Source organism: Staurois parvus, unplaced genomic scaffold, assembly GCF_062004578.1.
Source record: "Staurois parvus isolate SC_StPar_1 unplaced genomic scaffold, SC_StPar_1.0 ptg000019l, whole genome shotgun sequence".
NCBI classification, from domain to species: Eukaryota; Metazoa; Chordata; class Amphibia; order Anura; family Ranidae; genus Staurois; species Staurois parvus.
This window is the reverse complement of record NW_028317815.1, coordinates 32,597,342-32,619,655: the sequence shown is the minus strand read 5'-3', so window position 1 is coordinate 32,619,655 and position 22,314 is coordinate 32,597,342. Positions and strand designations below refer to the sequence as shown.

Here is a 22,314-nt window from a genome sequence, read left to right as displayed (position 1 = left end):
AACGAATGAATGGTACAGACAAGTGGGCAGAACCCTGCACAGCTGCCTTTTTAAAAAAAAAATAAAAAATAAAAATTATGACAGTGTGTACAGGGAGAAGATCCCCAGCCTGCTGACAGAATTAGAAGGGGGATCCAGGAGAGGCTGCAGAAGCGGGAACAAGTTACATGTTCCACCCTAATAACGGATGGAACATGTAGCATGTTCTCAAAAGGTGAACTTATCCTTTAACAGTAGAGCTGGAAAAAAAAAAAAAAAAAAAAACCTCCTTCAAAGACACTAGCAAATATCTTCAGACATGTTAGAATTAGTAGGGGTTATTCCAGGTTGTTCTACATTTTTTTTTTTTCGTTTGCCAATGTCCAATTCACCTGTACGCAGCAGTATAAGCCAAAGTTAATGACTTCCTATGTCCCTTAATAGAAAAGAAAGAAATCATGAATTTAAATATACAATAGGCTGAGAATCACAAAAAAGTGAAGTGAAAAAGTGAATATGAACAAATACAACACTTTATTAAAGCGCTGGCAAAAGGTTTCTTGAGCTGGTGAAGATCGTGCAACATTATTGTTGGACAACTAAACAGGTATATTTTATTTCAACTCTCCAACATGCACAAATACCCCAAAAAAAGCTGTAATAAAAATGTATGTATGTATATATATATACACATACATATACATACACACATATATACATACATACATACACACAACAAAAAGACAGGCATACATATGTTCTGTGTTATCGGTGGTATATTTACAGTACGGAGGGGAAAAGAAAAAATAGACTAAAACTAAGAGAAACAGAAAAACATCAGATTTATTCACCAGTCAGCAGAAAGGTTTTTCCTCCACAGGTAGTTTTTATAAACACAATTTACACAGTCTGCTGTATTTCTTGTTTTCTTCGAGTGTCCTGTGGCATATGAAGCCAGCTGTGCTTAAAGACACACTTCAGGTGATTTGTCTTTTTGCCACTATCCATATGGGAGACAACTGTATCCTACTTTGTATGCTACAGAAAACAAAAATGGACATTGGAGCCCAATTTTACCTAAAGAAGGCTAAAGCTCTGCAACAATGATTATAACTTACTTTTAAATGCAAACTAAAAAAAAAATAAAACAAAAAACAAAAACCAACTGTAAACGAAGGTTTTATTATTATTTTTTTACACCAATCTGAAAAGGTTTTCCACTTTATTGCCTCTGTGCATTGGGTCAGCTGCCAATGAAGCGTTTATCTTCTACCCACCAGAGGAAAGAATATATAGTTTGCATTAAAGTCTCCCACTTTGCAAATCTTAAGGTTTGCAATCTGTCTTTACTAAAAATGAAACTCTTCCTATTTATAACTGAACTGCTTGCTACATAAAGTCTTCTGTCTCGCTGCTGCTCTTCCAGTGTAAGGCCGTTGTGATGCCTTATCAGCAAGTAGTGCTCACTCTGAGTGTGTGTCTGTTGAGAAGAAGCTTCCAGCCTGGACACATCAGACAGAAGCAGAGGCTGCTGTTTCTACAACTCCTGGCTCCCAGCACTGTCCCGAACTCTCCTCTGAACATGCTGCGATGTGCTGCTGATCTCACACAATATCTGTAGGACTCCACTAGCCATGTTGTCAGGTATAGGGCCCAATGGAATGGCGATAGTTACCAAATCAACGTCTCCTGTTTAATAAAAGAGAATAAAAATAAAATTAATTTTTCCATGTTAAAATCCCACCTGAAAGTTAACCAAGGAAAACTGTAGCAGACATACTCTGCATGGAGGGCTCTGAATCTGGATCAAACACAACAACACACTGTTGATACAGTACTCTGCACACTTAGAAATGAAGGAAGAGTGTTTAACGCATACAGTCTTTATATTTTCTCTTAACTGACTGTATTGCTGGAGCATCCATGTTTAAAAATTCCACAATATACACAAAGCAGAATTTACTTAAAGTGTATCATGCGATCACTACTGCCTCTTAAAAGGATACCCCCCAGTCTGAGACTAGGTTTTATCAGCTGGGCTGTAGACCAGGAGGGAGGCTGCCACCACTGGAGGTGGGGAAGCAGTTCAATTTCAGTTATTTAGAGGACTAGAGATTGGAGCTGAAACCCTAAACTTTCCTTTAAAAGTGACCTTGTCACTTGAATGATCCCTTTAAAAGAAAAGAAAATATACTTGCCTTGCTGGTTCTCTCAATGGCTGCAATGTCATTATAGGATGCATAAATAGGCAGGAAGAACCAAAGCATTTGCTGAGAAAAGCAGGTATTTCACCCACACAGAAAGGTTGACTATCTGCAGCAGCCAGTGGAAAGCAAAGCAAGAGTTTAACATGAAGGCTGCCAGAAAGGTAAGTACATTGCATCTTGCTTTACAGGTGTAAGATGACCTTGTATTGACAACATGGTCACATTCTCCTTCACTGGTGTCTTCCCTTCCACTCATACATCTACAATATCTGAGCAACAGATCAGGCCTGTTCAGATACAGTGTACTAATAGAAGCAGAAAGAACATCAGCTGGTAAGATACAGACTGAGCCAGAACTAGCTGACATGTATTTTAGAATTAAGCAGGCAAAATAAAAAAATCCAAGCGGATTTCATGACACAGAAAAGCACAGCAACTGACAAATGTGCGTTCATTCATATAATGTCCACTCACCTGCCGCCAGTCTTGAAGATGAGATCTGCATTTGGTGCCCCTTTTGGATGCTGGTACCGGGGCCGACGCTCCCTGTTAGTATTAGCTGGAGCTGGACGCTGAGCCAGAGACTGCAACATTTCTGCAGAAAACCGAAAGGTTACACTTCTATAGATCTGTTCACTTCTTTTACAAGATGAAGAAACTTTTGTACTGTGGTAATGGCAACTATACATATTTATGCCCATGCGACATATCCACAGTTATTAAAATAAATCCACAAATGTTCAAAAAAAAAAAAAAAAGCATAAAAAAAAGCAAAAAAACAAAACAAAAAACCCCCAAAACTATGAATTTTACCCATTGTTATAGGAAAATATAAATTACTTAAAAAATATGTAAACCCAACATTTCATATTCCTGATATGTTCCTACTGTACCATGTACTTATATGAAAAAGTATCCTGTTCTCTTTGTATTGCATGCTTTGTGTAAAATCCTTGATATTCCTGGCAGTCCCTCTGCTTCCTAGTAAAAACTGACCACACTAGGCAATTGAGCAAAACTATGGTCAGTTCTATAGCTGTGCTGGAAAACGCAGCATGCACTCCTACAATGAACAAATGCGCTGACCCGTGCACCCTCCCCCAGCAGAAACACCGCCGCTAAGCAGAAGACCTATTCCACACTCCCCTCGACACCCGCTAATCCAGGCATACTATGGCCCACCCCTCCTTCAAAAAAACTGGCTCCTAACTTTTTTTTAGCTGGCTCCTAGATTCTAAGCAAAATTTGACAAGCCCTGCTATAAACAAACGTTTGACCTTTTACTTCTATTTTAAACGGTATGGGTTGTTTTACAAGGTTTACATATACTTTACGTTTAATGAAGTTTATCTAATATCAGGGTTGGCAACCCGTGGACCGCGATCTACCAGTCGATCATGACCAGATGACTGCTAGATCGCTTGGGCTTGCTCACCTGCTTCCAAATGCCATGGATCAAAAAGCAGGGGAAGCATAGTAACTACTTTCAGGCATATAGCGTCAGCCACAGAAAGAACAGAGCAAGGGCGGCAGCAGTCAGCCCCATAAGTCGATGCCCCTTCTAAACCTTCAGCAGCAATGTCAGCCGGAGTGATACCAACAGCACTCTGCCTCTTAATCCTGGTAACCGAGGCATCTACAGCATGAAGTAGCACTGCATGCAAGAGTAGTGTCACTGGGCTTAAGGATACTGGACACAATAGCATCTTTATGCTATCATGCTCATATAGCTGCTATTGTGCCCATATACTGTATCTGCTATTGTGTCCACATAGCTGCTGATGTGTCCATATAGTTGCTGCTGTGCATCTACTGTATATGGGCACAACAGCAGCTACATGGACACAATAGCATCTTTATGCTTGTGTGCCCATATAGATGAAAAACAGCAATTACACTGCTCAAAAAAATTAAAGGAACACTTTTTAATCAGTGTATAGCATCAAGTCAATTAAACTCCTGGGATATTGATCTGGTCAGTTAAGTAGCAGAGGGGGTTGTTAATGTCATTAAAACTAAAGCAGCTGAAACCAATTAACAACAGGTGCACTAGATGGGTGGACTAGACAGGTGGAGGCCACTGAAACCTTTTTCCCTACTCATCTTTTCCCATTCAACTGAAGCTTCCTGTACATATTGTCACTGCTCCATAGGTTCCTTTCTACATATGGTATGAACATGCCCCTCCATTAGAACTTTCTGGATGGCAGTGTTAGCTGACCTTAATAGACTGTGTGATTCGACCCTCAGCTTAGACCCCAAAATACTCTTGGATGGGATGGAGTTGGGTTGTTATGTTAAGCGGTCTACATTTTTTTTAATACTTTTTTTCTGCCTGCAGAGAGATCCTTTTAAAGTCGAACTCAGCCCCCTATTTTGGGTTTATGGTGTGCTACTATTGATAACACTTTACTGATGTATAAATTAACCTGCACAAGTAGGATCTGCACCAAGAAGTTAGTTAAAATATGGTCTGTCTGGATAAACTCCTGGGGTTCAAGTTAACCCTTTAACTGAACTTGGGAAACTACACTGCCTAACGGCACTTAACTTACTGACTTGTGAATATCCTGAGATCACCTTACAATCTCCTACGCTGACTGCCGCTTCCATATTTGGCTTATAAGGCTCATATTTCCTCATCTGTTTAGAATACTTGTTGAACATTTTTGGATATAGGCCTTGTAACGGAACCGGATCCCAACGGCACTTGGGTATTTCCGTTAGACTCCCGCTTCCCTGTCCAAACAGCGACCATGGACCCCACCGCTGACCAAACAAGACTAGAGACCACCAGACTTGTATTAAACCAGGAAATAGACTGCTTTATTTTAACACAGACACAAGATATAACCAGATATAAACATTCAAGGGAACAACCCACCTCCCTGCATATGGACACAGGGCGGGGCAAACCAAATCTAGGAACCAGAGACACATACCAATAGACACCCCCCACCAAGCCAATACACACAAACACATAAGTCCCATAATAGTTTGCTCCCAAGCAAGACACACAATAGAACAATGGGATGCACCACATAGCAGTAAGCAATGAACAACCCCCACACCCCACTTATACATGTCTACACATTATCAGGACATTCCACCCTGTACCCCAAACAGGCACAGGGTGGCTTACACATAGGAGGGATATGGGGAGCTGAGACAGGGGTCTCCCCACCCCTCCAAAGTGAGCTGTGTTCCATGGGCCCCCCACACAAAGTCACTCCCGTCAGAAGCCTCACCAAGATTATGCATGGTGGTTCGGATGGTCTGTACTTCTTTCCTTTGTTGCTTTATTGTATGAAAATGTGCTGCATTGCTTTCATCTGACTAATCTTTTTTTCAATAAACAATTTCTACTTGTAAAAAAAAAAAAAAAAAAAAAAAAAAAAAAAGCTACTGCTTCCATTAGACCAACAGGTTTCCTGTTTGTTCTTCCTTGGGACAGACACTGTACTTCAAAATCCACCATTGCATGATAGATAATTTATTTGATTATTTAACAGCAAAGGCTTTTGTAAAAACTTCCTTCTGCGCTGTTATGCACCCACTCTATTCAACCAAGTGGGTGGCCTTACACAGTTGGGCAACAGACTGTTGACAAATGTTTTACAAGGTATTTAGGGCAATTCACCCAATCCTCAATGTACTCCTGCCAGTATATTCTCTTAAATCTTGTTGTACTACTTTGGTTATTAAGTGGAGCTATTTAGCAACAAATAACCACATTAGAGGAATAAGGAACTATTGGCTGCACAATATACACAAGGTTTCATTGTTCAGAGCCACCATTCAGCTATTTACCTATATGTTAGGGAGGTTCCTTCAAAATAGTTGTGGTAATAAATAATCTGACACCATTGTATCAGGACACAGACAAGATTACAAATGATTTTAGAGTTTTCATTTCAACCCACGGTTTAGGTACAGTTATGTTTTGGATATATTAGATCAGGGGTAGGCAACGTTTGAGAGGTGGAGATCTTTCTGAACCGTGGTGTCCATATAGTTTCTGTAATGCATCTATATGGGCACAAAAGCATTTATGCTGTTGTGCCCATACAACTGCTATTGTGCCCATATAGATGCTGATGTGTCAATATACACTGCTAAAAAAAAAATAAAGGAACACTTCGAAAACCCATCAGATCTCAGTGGGGAAAAATATTGTGCTGGATGTCTATACTGATATGGACCGCGTAACGTGTTAGGAATGTAAGGATGCCCCATTGTTTGATGGAAATTAAAATTATCAACCTACGAAGGACTGAATTAGTTGCCTGTGTCCTGTACTGTACAATTAAAGAGAGAGCAGCACTGGATCGAGATCAAACTCTGGTAAGTATTTGGGGTGGGCTGGGAGGAGCTGACCATGGAAGGTTTTTTTACCTTAATGCATAGAATGCATTAAAGTGAAAAACCTTTAGCCTTTACAATCACTTTAAGATATACATGTTTTATTTTTAACAGGATTAGGCAGTGGTGGTCAATATTACACTTTTAGTCTGTTTTAAGGTTTACTTTTTTTTCCCCACATGAGAAAAGATGATTTGGATGCTTACTACAGAAGAAACCATATTATAATATGGCACAGAACTCTACTGAAATGGTCTAAGATGGAAACTTCTTTTTTATATACAAAAAACAGGTATAAATGACTGCACAATTTCTTAGACCTAATGATCTTACTTTTCACAGAAATATCAGTCACACAACTTAATACTATGATCCTGCAACCATTTCATAGCCCATTTCCCCCTGTCATGTTTCTTAGTATCAATGTTTTGAAGTGACGTTTTCTGGCCAATAATTATCAAATGTACTGGCAGCTCCAGTATGTTTTAAACAGCTGGCATACAGCATAAGTTACAGTTATTGAATTCATTATCTTGAGGGGAGAAAAAAAAAATAGGGCTGAGACTGCATGTCAGTGTATTAATATAAGAGGAGTATAATAAGGAACCTAACAAGGAAAGGACATTAATACCCTGATAATCCTCCTGTTCTTGACGTTCATTAATGTCCAGTGTGAGCTTTTTCATCCGCATCCTTTCCTCTTGCTCTGCTTGCTGTTGGTTCCAATGGTTTGCAGCCAGTTGGGAGGACATTGGTACATTCAGAATTTTAAACTGGAAAACAAAATTAGTAAAATTATATAATCATCATTAGTATACATACAAAACACGTAGTGAAGGAACAGCTCACACGGAGGGAAGGCACTCAAAGGTCTTGAAATGTAGGCATCACAGGCTTTAATATACTAATGTTAAAACGTCTTTATCAAGACACAGATATATTGTGAAAACTAATATATAAACTCACAACCACCCCCAGAAGACAAAGACTAAGCAGCTTGACCATTTAACAGAAGCTGGTCTAACGACCAGCTTCTGTTGAACCTTCTGACTTTCAGTATGCGTGTACCCAGCTTAAGTCTTTATCTCACCTCCTCCCTTTTTTTGACCCATTGTGCAAAGTTTACATCTTGCATCTCCCTGTACTGCTGAAACCCTGGTTGTAATTTGGTCCAAAAGAACTAAACTATAGCCTTTTATCTGGAAAGTGTACCTGGACATAGAAACATCAATCTAAGTTCAGTAACTTAAAGGGACACTAAAGTTTTGTCTTCTTGTTCTAAAAATAACAAAAATGTTCCTATACTTACCTGCTCTGTGGAGTTATTTCCACAGAGCAACCTGGATCCTCCTCATCTCGAGTCCCCTGCTGGTGCTCCTGTCCTCTTCCTCCTGGCCTCTTCCTGCTGCCTGGTGCCCCAATAGCAGGTGCGCCCAAGCCGTAGCTCTGCATGTCCATTCAGACAGCTCGGCACCTCCCCCTCACCAATGGCTCCTGCTGCTGCCTCAGCCAATTAGGAGTGAGAGTCCCCAAGAACTGAGGCTCTCGTGGACATCACTAAATCAAGAGGGGGCTCAGGTGGGTGTTAGAGGGGGTTGCTTCACACAGAAGGTTTTTACCTTCATGCATAGAATGCATGAAGAAAAAAACCTTGAGATTTTAGAACCACTTTCATTTAAAAACCTGATCAGGAGGGCAAAATGGATGGGAAAAGGCTCGTTCACTCTGATCACTCACACCCCCACTTTTAGTCTGGAACTTTCCTGTGCAGAATTCTGGCATTTAAGCATTGTAATTAAGTATATCTAAGGTCAAAATTTAAAATCATATAGTAATTGCCCAACTGAATTTCAGTTATTTTTAGTGGACTCCTACTATCTAAACTAAAAACTTAATTTTAGATGGACTTGTGTCTTTTTTCAACCAATGTTAACTATGAAACGATCTTGAGGCCTTATTTGCACCATACATGCAAAAAAACAGATGGAAACAGACGTGCAGATTTCACTTGCAGAGACAGGGGCTTTCACATGCGCTTCAATGAGTTCTATACACGTTGCAGATTTCTGCACAGAAAAAATTTGCATGTGATACCAGTGTTGTGGTGTGACCAGGGCACGTAGAGAACAATTGACTTTGTTGTGCCCTTGTAGAACGCATGCAGAAAAACTGACATCTCTGCACCATGGTGTAAACGAGCCCTTAGGTTTGAAAACTTACTTTTGAAGATTCCCACATATTTTACTTCCTTTAATGCAGTGACGTTAACTATGTCATGTGAATGCAAACTGCTTGTGTCACAGAGCCTGATGTCTAGACTAGAGGTGCAGAAAGGACGCGCTTCAGGATGCAGTCAGTACAAGAAACACAACATAATCACTGCTTAAAGTGGAACTTTAGTCAGAAAATTACAGTGCATCCAGAAGGAAGACACGTTTATGCCTGTCCTAATCATGTCCAATCAACTTAATTTCCCACAGGTGGACTCCAATCAAGTTGTGGAAACATCTCAAGGATGATTGATCAGTGGGAACAGGATGCACCAGAGAACAACTTTGAGTGCCATGGCAAAGGCTGTGAATATTTATGTACATATGTTTTTTTTCATTTTTATTTTTAATAAATTGCAAAGATTTCAAAACAAACTTCTTTCACGTTGTCATTATGGGGTATTGTTTGTAGAATGTTTAGGAAAAAAATGAATTTAATCCATTTTGGAATAAGGCTGTAACATAACAAAATGTGGCAAAAGTTAAGTGCTGTGAATACTGTCTGGATGCACTGTAAGTCCTGATAGATGACTTCATACTGGCCGCTTTTGCAGGTATAGCTATATAAAACATAAAAAATACAGTAAGTGTCTATACGGTTTAAAATCCAGTAACGCACCATTTGCCAATAATTAGAGCAATGAGGCTGATAGACAGGACAAATTCTGCTGCCAGGGAGACAAGACCTAAACTTACACGGATAGGGTCTTATTTCCCCGATTCTCTAATTTCCCATGTCAGAACTGTGAACTTCAGCTCTGTATAGCATCTGCAGCCTTTCCCTCTAGCTAAGCCACAATCATACAATCAAGGCACTCAGGAAATGCACACATTTTAATTACAGAAAGTGACATATAGTTTTTAAGATCAAGGAGAAGGGGGGAGTTCTTAGTAAGGCATTGACTGCTCTGGATTTCTGTTTCAATATTTTTATTAAAGTTTTGTTTTAGGAACACAAGCTCAATATACACCCATGCAGGGGCCGAGCATAACAATAACTCAGAAACAGATACATCCTGCTGACTTGTATTAGCCAAATAACAAAATGTCCAATGACAGCAAGGAAGGATGGCAACAAGCTGAACCAAATATTATCAGCAGTAGTCCAATATAATACCGTAAAGAAAAAAAGGAAAGAAAAAAGGTTAGAAGAAAGGAAAAAGAAAATAAAAATGACAAAAAAAAAAAAAAAGAAAGAAGAGGAATCAGAAAGAAAACAGAGGAAAGGGAGACTAGGTGAATCACGGATCCAGGGCTAGAACAGGCAGCAACTATAAGAGGCTATAACTAGTAGGGGGCAGGGATGGCAAGGAGTATCGTATCCAAGGTTCCCAAACCTTAGGGAATCTCGGATGAGAATCATGAAGAATGCTAGACATCTGTTCATTGATCAATATATCGTTCATCCGGGTCTTCAGCCCTTGAAAGACAACCAAAGGGGTTCTCCAAGCTTGAGCTATGGCATATTTGGCCGACATAAACAGGTAGGATGCCAGTTTCTGCTGAGATCTAGACAGACCCAAAATTGGGCAATGCAGAAGGGTCACCCTTGCATCCCTGTGAAATAGCGTTTGTAGCAAACCAAAAACCCTAGACCAGAAGCTTATCAATCGCGGGCACGACCACCAAATGTGTAAGACGTCCCCGCGTAGACCACAGTTCCGGAAACATCTATCTTCACAGGGTCCGAGGTAAGGCCACCGCCCCTCATTCGGAGTTGAATAGGTTTATGCATGCGACCAAGCGAATTAAGTTTCTTGACCAACACTGGCCCCGGTTTATTGGTGCTTGTATAAAACCTATGTCCGGCCCAACGTAATGCTTTCTCAGCTCGTGTAGTGGAGAGAAGATCAAGTTCAGCAACCACCACATCTCGAGCTTTCCTGTTGGCCGTAGTCAGGCAGTATATATAGAGGTAAAATAACACCCCCCACCTGAAGCCGGAGATCCACATAACCAAAATCCTGGTATAACAATAACAGTAGTGGAAACACAATAAAAATAAATAAAAATCATAGTAATAAAAAAACAAAAATTCAACTCAAAATTGGACAGCGAGGAGCCGGCGGGGAACGAGGATCACCATCAGTATAGACCAGTGTTGCATATTAGAATATTTCAAACTGTAAGACTAAAAACACGCAACCTACAAAAATATATGAAAAGCTCGCCCTACAAAAGGGCCAGTCAAGGTCTCCACCCCATCAGAAACACGGAGAGTCACGTCAGTGGATCAAGCCATCTGGAAAGCAAAAAATCTTACCCATCCAACCGTACTCAACCTGGATCGGAGCGGGAGGATCCAGACAACGGAGTGGAACTAGGGAGGGAGCGTTTACGGCTGCCAACTTTCTCCCATATACGCCCCAGCTGAGATGAAGGAGGATGGGAACCGGAGGGCCGAATTGGGCCGTCGGAGGTATCCCGCGAGAGCAAAAGGTGTAGCACCTCCAGGGTTGACTTGGCCTCTTCCAGATTGTGGACAACATGGCTCCGACCTTGGTACGCGAATGTAAGCTTAAATGGGAAGCCCCATTGGTACTTGATGTGACGGTTCAAGAGGACTGACGTGAAAGGTTTCATCTGTCGACGTTTCTGTATGGTGGATGGTGCCAGATCCACGAACAGCTGGTACAGATGACCCTGAAAGTGGAGATCCTGCTTGTCTCGCGCAGAGCGAAGGAGCGATTCTTTCGTACGGTAATAGGTGAATTTAAATTATGTTGTCCCTGGGAGGACCCTCAGACTTTCTCGAGCCCAGGGCCGATGAATGCGATCGGACTCCAAACGGTCTATCGGAATCGCTGGATCCAACTCTTAAAAAAGCGTGGTAGGGGTGGACGTGAGGTCGACGATGGCTTCGGGCAGGCCAAGATTACCCCCACGGGACCTATTCTCAAAATCTTCCAGACGCAAGAGCCGTGGCAAGCTCTCTTTTTAGATCTGTAAGGTCTTGTTCATGATTTTCGAACACCGTAGCTGCGGCGTCCATCTTATCTTCAAGAACATCAGTGCGGCTGCCCAACTCGCAAATTTCCTTGGTGAGATGATTGGCTAGTCTGGAGGTAGCAGTGTGAAGCTCCTGCTGCAGCATGGTCTTGAACTTGGCCAGGAGGTCTGCGTCCCCGCAAGGGGGGCTGTGGGTGGTCTGCGTCCCGCAAGGAGGGCCGCGGGCGGTCTGCGGCCCCCCAAGGAGGGCCGCGGGTGGTCTGCGGCCCCCCCAAGGAGGGCCGCGGGCGGTCTGCGGCCCCCCCAAGGAGGGCCGCGGGCGGTCTGCGGCCCCCCCAAGGAGGGCCGTGGGTGGTCTGCGGCCCCCCCAAGGAGGGCCGCGGGCGGTCTGCGGCCCCCAAGGAGGGCCGCGGGCGGTCTGCGGCCCCCCCAAGGAGGGCCGCGGGCGGTCTGCGGCCCCCCCAAGGGGGTCTGTGGGAGGTCTATAGAGATGTCAGGCAGGCTCTCCATATCTGACATGGTGTCCGGACCACCAAGGGTAGCGGCAGGGATGCAGCCAAAATCGAGGCCGGGGATTCCGCTCGCAAGTAGGCCGTATCAGCGGGTCGGCTCTGCAAGCGGGCGCGGGAGGCTGCTGATTTCTTCCCCATAGTTGGCGGGGGGGGTCAGCGGAGGGTGAGGGGAAGGATGGGGGACAGATCGGGCTCCCCAGGAGGCAGAGGAAGGCGTAATGTGCCCGGAAGTGGAGGAGCGCGGCTAACGAGCTGCCATTCCCTGCGCTGCTCACGATCGCCCCCGACTCAATCAAAATGATGGCCTCCAGCAAGAAGAAACAGGAGCTGGTAGAAGTTTACAGCACATACTAATTTTGCTGCATAATTATTCATGTGGAATGGATGCCATTTTGTTAAAGAGCATTAATTGTTATCAAAGTGTTATGGCAAGTTTTGCTTTAAAAGCAGCAAGTTACCATTAGGCATGTAGTCCTTAGGAATTGAAAGTAAACCAAAGGAATGAGCAGAGAAGCAAGCAGAATGCACAAAATCCAGGAACTTGTTGAAAGAAATGGCAAAACACAGGCAGCACTCGCAACAAGAATAGAAAATTTCAAATAAGCTTACTTTGATAAATATATTTTTTGAATTGGGATTACATTGCTGTTATGAATACTGAAAATGTATGCTGTGCCTATAGATCTCATTTTACAAAGTCTGCGCTACCTCAGGACTGGAAGAAATACATGCAATCAAACAATGAACTACAGAATTCCAAATCCAAATTAACACACTGGATAGTTTTCAATCTTAAAAAAAGAGCACTCAGGCTGGTGTCATTTCACAAGTAATCCTTTTCATTCACTGCTCCTCGTTCTGTTTTATGAATGAAGTTCAGTAGGTTAATGAGTACAATGGATAATCCTGGATGTGAAGAGGCTTTATTTGACAGGAACTCTAGGTACTGCTCCAGCAACAACTTTTTAAAAATGTACATTAAAGTGATCTTAAGAGTTTCCTCTATTTGATAAGTGAAGTAAAATCCTTTCTAGGTTGCACTGCCAGTTATGAAACAACAATTATCAGTACATTAAGATTTAAATTTTCTTGGCAACTCTCAAACATAAGGACTGGTACACTTGGCACAGATTAATCTTTAAGCTTCTAAATGCTAGTTTGAAGAGCATCATTCATTCAGCATTTACATATCATTTAACAAGCTTTAACCAGCTTTGCTGACGCCTTGGAAGTAGATGTGTTGTGGTTGTGTACCTGTATTTACTGTGGTGACCGCTAAATCAAACATTTTAGCCAGCTAAAATATGAAATACAGTTGTGACCAAAATTATTCAACCCCCACTGAAATTGAGTGTTTTGGCCAGTTTGACATTGCTTTTGATCATTCAGTCATCTTGCTTACATTTACATTAAAGAGGCACTTGTAGGTCAGACAAATATAACATAACAGTTATAATGAAATAACCACAAATGTCTTTTCTGTGCTCACAGCATTATCAGTTTTATTCAACCCCCAAGTGACATTCAATCTTAGTACTTAGTACAGCATCCTTTTACAGTTATAACAGCTTTTAAACGTGAAGCATAGCTTGACACAAGTGTCTTGCAGCGATCTACGGGTATCTTCGCCCATTCTTCATGGGCAAAGGCCTCCAGTTCAGTCACATTCTTAGGCTTGCGCACTGCAACTGCTTTCTTTAAGTCCCACCAGAGGTTCTCAATCGGATTTAAGTCTGGTGACTGCGATGGCCACTCCAAAATGTTCCAGCCTTTCCTCTGCAACCATGCTCTAGTGGACTTGGAGGTATGCTTGGGATCATTGTCCTGTTGAAAGGTCCAACGTCTCCCAAGCCTCAGGTGTGTGACGGACTGCATCACGTTTCCATCCAATATCTCCTGGTACTGAAGAGAATTCATGGTACCTTGCACACGCTGAAGCTTCCCTGTACCTGCAGAAGCAAAACAGCCCCAAAGCATGATTGACCCTCCACCATGCTTCACAGTAGGCAAGGTGTTCTTTTCATCATAGGCCTTGTTCTTCCTCCTCCAAACATAGCGTTGATCCATGGGCCCAAACAGTTCTAATTTTGTTTCATCAGTCCACAGAACACTATCCCACAACTTTTGTGGTTTGTCCACATGGCTTTTGGCATACTGCAGTCGACTCTTCTTATTCTTTGGAGACAGCAAGGGGGTACGCCTGGGAGTTCTGGCACGGAGGCCTTCATTACGCAGTGTGCGTCTTATTGTCTGGGCTGAAACTTCTGTACCCACATCTGACAAATCTTTTCTCAGTTCCTCAGCAGTCACACGGGGACTTCTCTCCACTCTACGCTTCAGGTAGCGCACAGCAGTCGAAGTCAGCATCTTCTTTCTGCCACGACCAGGTAGCGTTTCAACAGTGCCCTTTGCCTTGAATTTGCGAATGATGCTTCCTAAGGTGTCTCTTGGTATGTTTAACATCTTTGCAATCTTCTTATAGCCATTGCCCTTCCTGTGAAGAGAAATCACCTCTTCTCTTGTCTTCCTGGACCATTCTCTTGCCTTCACCATGTTTGTAACCACACCAGTAAATGTCTAGAAGGAGCTGAGTATCACAGTCATTTTAAAGCTGCCTAATTGGTGCTTATTATGCTTGATTGCTGCTCGGTGACATCCACAGGTGTTTTCAATACCTGATGGAAAGCACCTGTATGAACCTCTGTTCTTCAGAGTGGTAGTCTTTAAGGGGTTGAATAATTGTGGCAATGAAGAAACCACATAAGAACCATTTACTACTGTATTACATAAACAATTGATGTCATTTTAGTTGCATTTGGGTAGTTACAACGTCCTTGTAGGATTTGATTCTGAATACAATTCCAAATGTACACTATAGTCCCTAAACCCCTTTACAGCATTGGGGGTTGAATAATTTTGGTCACAACTGTATACATATTACTCTTAGGTTTTCTCTTTGAGCCAGCTGGTGGAGCTTTAGACTTCTTTTCAATCGTGTATCAGCACATATTTACAGCCTGTTAATAAAATTACTTTGGTTTACAGCTTACAGGCCGGTGACTAGACTGTGGCCCTTTAACACTTACTCTATGGCCCTTGGGGCTCACTTGCGTAGTAGCCTGTTTTTCTTGGGAAAATATTTAAAAATTGATTTTTGTATATAAACGTTAAAAAAACAGAAATTAAAACAGACTCAAATTAAAAAACAACTGAAAAGAAATAGACCCAATACCATATTTTCTGACTCAGCTTTCAAATACAGTTTGGGGTAAAAAATAAAGCTCTTAAAGCCCATCTTCTGGAAAAAACCTCCCTTGCAGTGTGGCTGCCCTCGTACTGCAAGGGTTTAATCCTTGTATAAACCTGGGGTATTGATTGGGGAAGGACTTTTTAAAACTGAGCTCCGCCCAAAAGGGGACGTTCTGCTTTAACCACTTGAGCTCCTGAGGATTTACCCCCCTTAATGACCAGCCCTCTTTTTGCTACTCGGCGCTGCACTAATTCAACTGATAATTGCGCGGTCATGCAATGCTGCACCCAAACGAAATTTACGTCCTTTTTTTCACACAAATAGAGCTTTCTTTCGGTGTAATTTGATCACCTGTGCACTTTTTATTTTTCACGCTATAAACAAAAAAAGGCCAAAAATTTTGAAGAAAAATAATATTTTTTACTTTCAGCTATAAAAAATATATAGTAAACTCAAAGTTAGTAATAAATTTAGGCCAAAATGTATTCTGCTCCATGTTTTTGGTAAAAAAATCCCAATAAGTGTATACTGATTGCTTTGTGTGGAAGTTATAGCGTCTACAAAACTATGGTATAGATAAAGCAATTTACGCCATTTTTCTGCTATACAGCGCTGCGCTAGTTTAACGGACAATTGCGCAGTCATGCAATACGGTACATAAATGAAATTTACATCCTTTTTTTTCCCCCACAAATTGAGCTTTCTTTCGGTGGTATTTGATCGCCTGTGCGGTTATTTTTTGCGCTATAAAAAAAAAAGGCTGACAATTTTGAGGAAAAAAAAAAATATTTTGGACTTTTTGCTATAAAACATGTCCAGTAAAAAAAAATGCAAAAATCAAATTTAGTCATAAATTTCTGCCAAAATGCATTCTGCGACATGTCTTTGCTAAAAAAAATCTCAATACGTGTAAATTAATTGGTTTACGTGAAAGTTATAGCGTTTACAAATGGTGGGAAAGATACTGGAATTTTTAATTTTTATTTATACTAATAATGGCGGCGATCAGCGACATATGGCGGCGACCAGCGACATATGGCAGGACTGCGGCAGACATTTTGACACTGGGGGGGAACTGACTTGGGGTCACTGACATCCCCAGTGACACCAATACAGTGATCAGTGAAGAAAAAAAAAAACACTGAAACTGTACTAATGTCACTGGGGAGGAAGGGGTTAACATTTTTAGAATTTGCTGTGTAAGGGGAGTGTTTTACTAGGGGGCGGGGGGGGTGTACTGGACGGGGGGGGGAGGGAGGGGGGAGCTGATCCAGGGAGAGAAACTCTGCAGCTTCTCACAAGCTGTCAGAGAACTGACACAGAACAGGGCTGTGTGTAAACAATGCAGCCCTGCTCTGTGTCAGCGATCGCCGTCAATCGCAGGAAAACGGCCGGTAAAAACCGTCCGTGACCCGTCTGCTGACACCCGCGGGACAGGTAGGGCGGGCGCGTGCCCCCTACCTGTTTTGAAGGCAGCCGTTTTAAAACGTGCTTTTGCCTACGGGTGCCGCCCTGACACCGTTTATATGCGGTGGCTGGGCGGCAAGTGGTTAAGTACTTCTCCCCTGCCACATTTGGCATGCAATTTTTTTAGGGCGGGGGGAGGTGGTACCAAGTTTTGACAGGTATCTACTCCCACTTCAGCCTCTCTCCTTCCACCTACAGTCTTTTGGGACACTTTACAGGTCCCAGAAGACTGCCGGGCTATTCAGGAAGCTGGGTGCCCACAGTTGAGATGCCAGTGCTAGGGAGAGAAGAGGGAGAGCAGGGCTGGCTCGGATGAGCACATCGCTGAATCCCTTAGCTCCTCTTTGGCAATCCCGCACGAGTAAGTTACACCCTGCTCCCTCCTCACAGGAGTTTGACGGACAGTAGCAGTTTCTCAGTGACAGGGAGTGGTGCTGCAGCCAACAGAGCACTGGAGCAGAGGCAGCAGTCAGGTAAGTGTTTAGTAATAGCGATGGGAAGAAAAGTTTGTGGGCCATTTTTTTACCTTAATGCAGAGAATGTATTCAGGTAAAAAAAAAATAGACTTTAGAACTACTTTAATATATACATTTTTAATAGTCACCTGGGAGTTCAGATTTAATATACCCTTCAAGTGCAAGAAAAAAAAAAATCAATAAAAAAGAATTGCCTAGTTTTAAGTCTGCACAAGTTTTTGGAAAAGTCTAGCAATACTGATGCTGTGTAATGGATAGAAGAACAGACCAGATTCTAGATTGTAAGCTCGAAAGAGTAGAGCCCTCTAACCCCTTGTGTGCTGTTTGTAGTTGCTGTACGGTTTCATGTATTGTCCCCCCCTCTATTGAACAGCGCTGAGCAAACCCTTTGGCGCTATATAAACTCGATGTAATACTGTATTAAAGACACTCCTGCTAGTGCCACATATTTCTGTACTAACCTTCCATAAAGAAAAAATATTTTAATTCAGTTACCTGCTGTTTGTTGCCTCTTCTGGTTAGCATTACAAATGGCATAGTGTCTCCACAGTCTGTATCTCCCTCCACACTGGTTAAGGTTGGTCCTTTCTTCAGTTGGGTCTTCAGATGCAAGGGTATGGCAACATCTAGCTGGTGTACTTTCACAGACTCTCCGCTGCGTTGCTAAAACCAAACAAATAATTTTAAGAAGAAAGAAGATCATTCTTTTAGACTGAGAAAAACTCCTTTAGCCCTGGTTCACATCAATGAGACCCCAAAAGTCATTCAACTTTGAGGTCTGGCTATGTTCTGCGAATTCATTGCGACCTGCTGCCACTCAGTGCAACTATAGATGGCAAAGCAAATCACACAAAAATAGCGCCAGAACCTTTTTTGGAGTCGCAGCGATTAGAACGGGGCCAATGAAAGATATGGGATGCGACTTTGCACTCGCAAGTTGCATGACAAGTTCAATTGACGTAAACCAGAGCGTACTCAAACACTGAAGGCTCTTAAAATTATGCATTAGGTTTAATCAAAAAACAAGGTAAAAGCGAGCGCTATAAGTCAGAAGAGCAGCCAATGCACCAAAGGATACCAAAAAAACCTTTCAGAACATAAATAAATATAGGGTGCGGCGCTCCAGCAATAATCAATGTATCAAAAAGGTATAGATGAGAATAATATAAAATACATAACGTGACTTGTGACAAGGTACCACAGCGTTGTGACAATACGCCGTCGGCACCACATGGGTCCCGGCGGCCATTTTGGTCATCATCATACGGTCAGTGCAACTGTTTTTTTTCCCTGTACTACTGCCTTTGAACTGAATTAAAGTGCATATGCTTAAAACGGTATTACACTATTGGCCTCCTCTTTTTCTGGGTGCTTTGTGAGTCATCAACAACCCACAGAGCCTTATTGAAGAGGAAGTGAGGCCACTTTACCAGCTGAGGAGAGCAGTGATGGAAGTACCTGACCAGACCAGATTGATAACGGGAGCCTGGAGCGTGCCCTACATGAGCATTGTCTCTACATGCGCAGATTAACTGTGCATCTGGTGAGTGCACAGCCTTATCACATATACCGGTCACCTCAATATTTGGTTTGAATGGAGCACCTATTGCTGGAGATTCCTTCCATTATTATTGTTCACCGCGAGTCACTTTTGCAGTGACAGAATACATGATATCACTAAAGTCACTTTATATGTTGGCACCTTATCACAAGTCACTTTATGTATTTTATATTATTCTCATCTATACCTTTTGATACATTGATTATTGCTGGAGCGCCGCACCCTATATATATTTATGCATTAGGTTTACACACGTGCATTAACACACAAAAAGGGTCAAGAAAAGCAACGGTAATTTGATTATTTTCTTCCTTTTTTGAATAAACCGTAAAGCTTCTGTCAAAGCTTTCTGTGCTTCCAATGGAGTGATTTCTGTACATTTCCTGTCCAATACTCATAACAGGAAGTGAGTGGAAATTTTTGTACATCTGACATTTATTGGGGATGATTTCCACACAAGATATCCCTTCAATTTTTGTCCAGTGACAACCATAACATTTTAGATTTCCCCCCCTATATGCACTCTGTGATAGTGATCACTCTGGCAAATAGTGAGGGCAGACCTTTAAAGGGGACACAAACCAAAACCTGTCAGGGCCCATACTCCTTTCTCATTCTATCTGAAAACTAATAATTTTTTGTCCTTTCAAGGATATAGACCCCACTTAGCAATCAAAATGTGGTGTTTGCATAAATATAAATATAAAAAATAAATGTAAGATTTAAAATACAGTCTAAAAACAGGATGTACGTGCGGTATAGGAGTAAAAAAAAAAAAAACAAACAAAAAAACAAGAAAACCTTTGCAAAATTTCCAGCACACAGATGACTGAAAATACCCCAAGATGAAAGCCCATAAATGTAATTTGCCATTCTTCAGGCAACACTGCACTGCTTGATAAGACTTAGATCACTTGGCATTTGATAAATGAACTCTGACTAAAGAACAGTACTTGGCAGAAAGTCACATACTTGAAGGTTTTCCAGCATCATCTTGTCTAGAGCCTGAATGAAGTCTTCATCTTCTGCACAGGGTACATGCTTTATCCCACCTCCCTTAATCATCACCTCCTGAAAAGAAAAGAGAAGTTTGTGTATGAGAGAACAGTTAAAGCAAACGAACGTTTCACTGTAACTCACTGTGAGCAGGCCGGGTTTTTATTACAGAAGAGATATGCAATGTACCATCTGCAATAAACTACATCTACTTGTCTGATCACAGCGATTTTCAGAACATAAGCTGTGCTGGGCATGCACAGCTCAACTTACAGCAACCAGCCTGATTCCGTATCCTGTGATGATTCATTTCCGTGCACGTGCAGGTGTGATGTCATCGGCATCTGTCAATGAAGAGGCCTGATAACCAGCACACAAGAGAAGATGCCAGTGCCGGAAGGACCGTTTGAAAAGGTGAGTATCTCTGCCATTAGTTCTGCTTTAAAGTGTTACTAAACCCACAACAGTAAAATCAGTCTGTATATGCAGTAAAGCATGCTTGTTATACTCACCATTAAACCTAAGGGGTTAATCCTCTGCATTATGTAAAAATGCCGTTTGATCCTAACTTCTCTGATCCTCCCCTTCTTCCAGTGTCCCCCTCTTATCCCCTGATAAGACATATCGTTTGGAGACACTCGGTACATGCTCAGTTTGGTGGGTATTGTCAGGTTTTTTTTTCTTCTTGGCAGAGTGCATGTGATCAGCACTGGGCCAATCAGCATTGTCCAGACAGAGGTCAGGGGTTCTGCATCCTTCTAAAGAAAAATTGAAAAATCCTCCTACAAGCTTTAACATGTGCTCTGCTGGACACTGATAGAAGTCACAAGACTGCTCTGTTGATCAGAAAAGGTATTTAGTAGTTTATATTTACTAAAATAATTGCATTTCCATGTTCTCTGTACTGTGGGAGACCAGATATAGTGAATGCAGGGTCCTGGGTTTAGTAACACTTTATATTTTAAGCTGAATTCCAATCTGATATGAGAGGCATAAATGTGCGCAGTCACGTTGCTGGAAGAACTATTTTGCAAGCGAAGATGGGCATTAAATACTTTAAAATCTGTCCCCAGAACTTTTTTCTGAAATAAAAAGGACCTGCAGAATAAAAATGATTTTTTTTTTTTTTTTTATAAATATTTATTAAAATAAAATGAATAAAAATGATTGTTGCCACAAATTTTTGTTTCACATGAAATTTGCACAAAATGTTTACAGGACTTATAATTTCAGTAAAAAAACAATTATATAAAATAGCTAGGCCACGAGGACCCAGCGAGCGGCAGCCTGGAAGCCCCTGATTTCACCTGCTGTAGCCAGGAGGAGAACACACCAGGCACAGTGCATTGCGGTGTCCAGTGCGTTACAGTGTATTTTAAATATCTTCGTTTTTTTTCCTGTTTTTTTTTCACTGCAAATAAAATAATATGCGCGGTGTACATAGGGATTTGCTCATATTTTTCTCAAACTATAGTCTGGCCCCCCCCAACAGTAAAAAGGTCAGTGAACTGGCCCCCTGTTTAAGAAGTTTGAGGACCCCTGATCTAAGCTGTGCGACAGGCTGCTTATGTATTAATCCATACTGAGTGACAGGTACTCTTCTTAGAGACAGCTACCCAGATCACTTCTACATTAAAGAACTTCTACATAAAAAAACAAACAAACAGTTTGTCCACAACCTCTTTCTGCCTCATCACAGTTACGGCTGCAGTAGGAACAAGGGTTATAGGTTTTTGTTTTTTTTAACCACTTGTCTACCGGGCACTTTCATCCCCTTCCTGCCCAGGCCAATTTTCAGCTGTCAGCGCGTTCGCACTTTGAATGGCCATTGCATGGTCATGCAACACTGTCTCAAAAAAAAATTATAAAAATTTCATATGAGTACAGAGTTTTCTTTTGGTGGTATTTAATCACCTATGGTTTTTTTTATTTTTTGCTAAACAAACCAAAAATTGAAAATTTTGAAAAAAAAAAAAGTTTTAGTTTGCTATAAAATTTTGTAAATAAGTGATTTTTCTCCTTCACTGCTGTGAACTTATGAGGCTGCAGTGATGGGCATGGATAGGCTGCACTGATGAGGAGGCACTGGAAGGTGGCACTGATGGGCATTGACAGGCATCAATGATGGGCACTGAAAGACAGCACTCATATGGCACTGATAGGTGGCACTGAAAGGCAACTCAGAAGGCCACTGATAGGTGGCATTGATGTGCACTGGTAGGCACTATATGGCATTGATGGGGCTACACTGATCATCAGGGCACTGATGATCAGTGTACATGTCC

The 22,314-nt window shown here is 41.8% G+C and overlaps 1 protein-coding gene across 1 annotated transcript in view; it reads right to left on the bottom strand.

The window, feature by feature from the left end:
* Positions 1 to 804: 804 nt before the first annotated feature.
* Positions 805 to 22,314, bottom strand: part of UPF2 (UPF2 regulator of nonsense mediated mRNA decay) — a 111,134-nt gene continuing 89,624 nt past the window's right edge. Inside the window, exons 19-23 of the mRNA XM_089686335.1 lie at positions 20,006 to 20,104; positions 17,968 to 18,135; positions 7,180 to 7,321; positions 2,661 to 2,781; positions 805 to 1,668 (exon numbers count right to left, since the gene is read on the bottom strand). Coding sequence (XP_089542461.1) covers positions 1,659 to 1,668; positions 2,661 to 2,781; positions 7,180 to 7,321; positions 17,968 to 18,135; positions 20,006 to 20,104 — 540 coding nt within the window. The 3' untranslated portion in view covers positions 805 to 1,658. The remainder of the gene's footprint in view (positions 1,669 to 2,660; positions 2,782 to 7,179; positions 7,322 to 17,967; positions 18,136 to 20,005; positions 20,105 to 22,314) is intronic.